Source organism: Colobus angolensis, unplaced genomic scaffold (genome assembly GCF_000951035.1).
Source record: "Colobus angolensis palliatus isolate OR3802 unplaced genomic scaffold, Cang.pa_1.0 Scaffold113, whole genome shotgun sequence".
NCBI lineage: Eukaryota > Metazoa > Chordata > Mammalia > Primates > Cercopithecidae > Colobus > Colobus angolensis.
This window is the reverse complement of record NW_012112364.1, coordinates 3,360,252-3,362,454: the sequence shown is the minus strand read 5'-3', so window position 1 is coordinate 3,362,454 and position 2,203 is coordinate 3,360,252. Positions and strand designations below refer to the sequence as shown.

Genomic DNA, 2,203 nt, shown 5'->3' with positions numbered 1-2,203 from the left:
CAAACAATAGATGTTTATATAATAAAAGGCAGAAATCTCCCTTTACTTGTGTTCCTAGAAACAACCATGGTTTCACCCTGATTGTAGAGTTCTCTGAATGCCAGAAGTTCAGTAGGAACCTGCCAAAGGTCTGAGTGAGGAAGAGATGCAGTCAGCATTGGGCTTACATCTTATCCTGCCCTTCTCTTTTCAGAGGGTTGCTTTTACCCAAAGCTGTGGAAGATCATGGTGTGCAAAGAAGAGACGTCGGAAACCTTGGAAGTGGGATTTATTTCAGTGATTCGCTCAGGTATGTTCGATCCTTAATCACAGAATTGTTACTACTTGCTGTGTGTTTTCTTCTGTCTTTCCTTGGTGAGGGAGTTACTCAACCAAAACACAGATTTATCTATTATATATGACCTCAATATGCCTGGAATACTATTTCATCTTCAACATCCTTGATAATGTTTAAATCTGCCCTTGGGTCAGACATGGTGGCTCACGCCTGTAATCCCAGCTCTTTGGGAGTCCAGGGCGGGAGGATCGCTTGAGGCCAGGAGTTTAAAACCCGTCTAGGCAACATAGCAAGACCCGATCTCTACAAAGAATTTAAAAAATTAGCTGTGCATGGTGGTGCTAATAGAATCTATAGTTACAGTTACTGGGCAGGCTGAGGCAGGAGAATCACTTGATTCTAGGAGTTCAAGGCTGGAATGAGCTATGATTATGCCACTGCAGTCCAGCGTGCGCAACACAGTGAGAAGAACTCCATGTACATCATCTGCCAACCTTATAATTGGTATTGTGACATCATTTCATGCAAGGAAACAGACTCAGGGAGGTCAGGGAACTTGCTTAAGGTTGCAGAGCTAATTAAAGGGTGGAGAGTGAGTTCAGGCCCAGGACAAAGGATAATGATCCAAGTATTTACAAGAGTTCCTACAAATCAATAAGGAAAAGATAAGCAACCCTGTAAGCAGATGTGCAAAAGACTTGAATAGAAACTTAATAGCAAAGAAAACGAGCTGGGGCCAGGTGCAGCGGTTCATGCCTGTAATCCCAGCACTTTGGAAGGCCAAGACAGATAGATCAGTTGAGGCCAGGAGTTTGAGACCAGCCTGGCCAATGTGGCGAAACCCCATCTCTACTAAAAATACACAAATTGGCTGGGCGTGGTGGCATGCACCTGTAGTCCCAGCTACTCGAGAGGGTGGACTCTCGAGTATCAGGAGAATCGCTTGAACCCAGGAGGCAGCGATTGCAGTGAGCCCAGATCACACCACTGCACTCCAGCCTGGGTGACAGAGCAAGACTCTTGTCTCAAAAAACGAGCGGAGTGTGGTGGCACACACCTGTAGTGCCAGCTACTGAGGAGTTTGAGGCAGAAAGATTGCTCAACTCCAGGAGGTTGAGATTAGCCTGGGCAACACAGCAAGACCCCATCTCTCAAAAAACTTTTTAAGATTAGCCAGGCATTGTGTCATACACCTGTAGTCCGAACTACTCAGAAAGCTGAGGCAGGAGGATTGCTTGAACCCAGCAGTCCAAGGCCACAGTGAGATATGACTGAACCACTACCACCAGCGTGGGAGACAAAGTGAGACCCAATCTCTCAAAAAAAAAAAAAAAAAAGGGAAAAGCACTGTAATAACAGAACACTGGAAATCATGCAGATGTCCATCGACGGTGAAATGGATCCGTACGTTTTGGTGGAGTCCCACATGAAGTCCTATCCTGCAGTTTAAACAAGTGGACTGTGGCTACACATGTCTAATGGATGAGCCTTAGGACCTTAGTGGAGCAAACGTTACTAGATGATTCTGTATACAGGCTACCTTGGAGACATTGAGGGTTTGATTCCACACTACTGCAATATAGCAAATATTGCAATAAAGTGAGTCGCTCAGTTTTGGTTTCCCAATGAGTATAAAAGGTTTACACTCTAGTCTATAAGTGTGCAACAGCATTGTGTTTTAAAAAAACGAATGTACATACCTTAATTTTAACATACTTTATTACTAAAAATGCTAATGATCATCTGAGCCTTCAGTGAGCCATTGTCTTTTTGCTGGTGGATGGTCTTGTCTCAGTGTCGATGACTGCTGACTGATGAGGGTGGCAGTTGCTGAAAGTTGAGGTGGCTGTGGCAATTTCTTTTCTTTCTTTTTTTTTTTTTGAGACGGAGTCTCGCTCTGTCGCCCAGGCTGGAGTGCAGTGGCCA

General features: G+C 44.6%; 1 protein-coding gene across 1 annotated transcript in view; it reads left to right on the top strand.

The window, feature by feature from the left end:
* Positions 1-2,203, top strand: part of PARP4 (poly (ADP-ribose) polymerase family, member 4) — a 114,027-nt gene that overhangs the window by 28,399 nt on the left and 83,425 nt on the right. Inside the window, 1 exon segment of the mRNA XM_011959151.1 lies at positions 194-289. Within this exon segment, the coding sequence (XP_011814541.1) occupies positions 194-289 (96 nt within the window).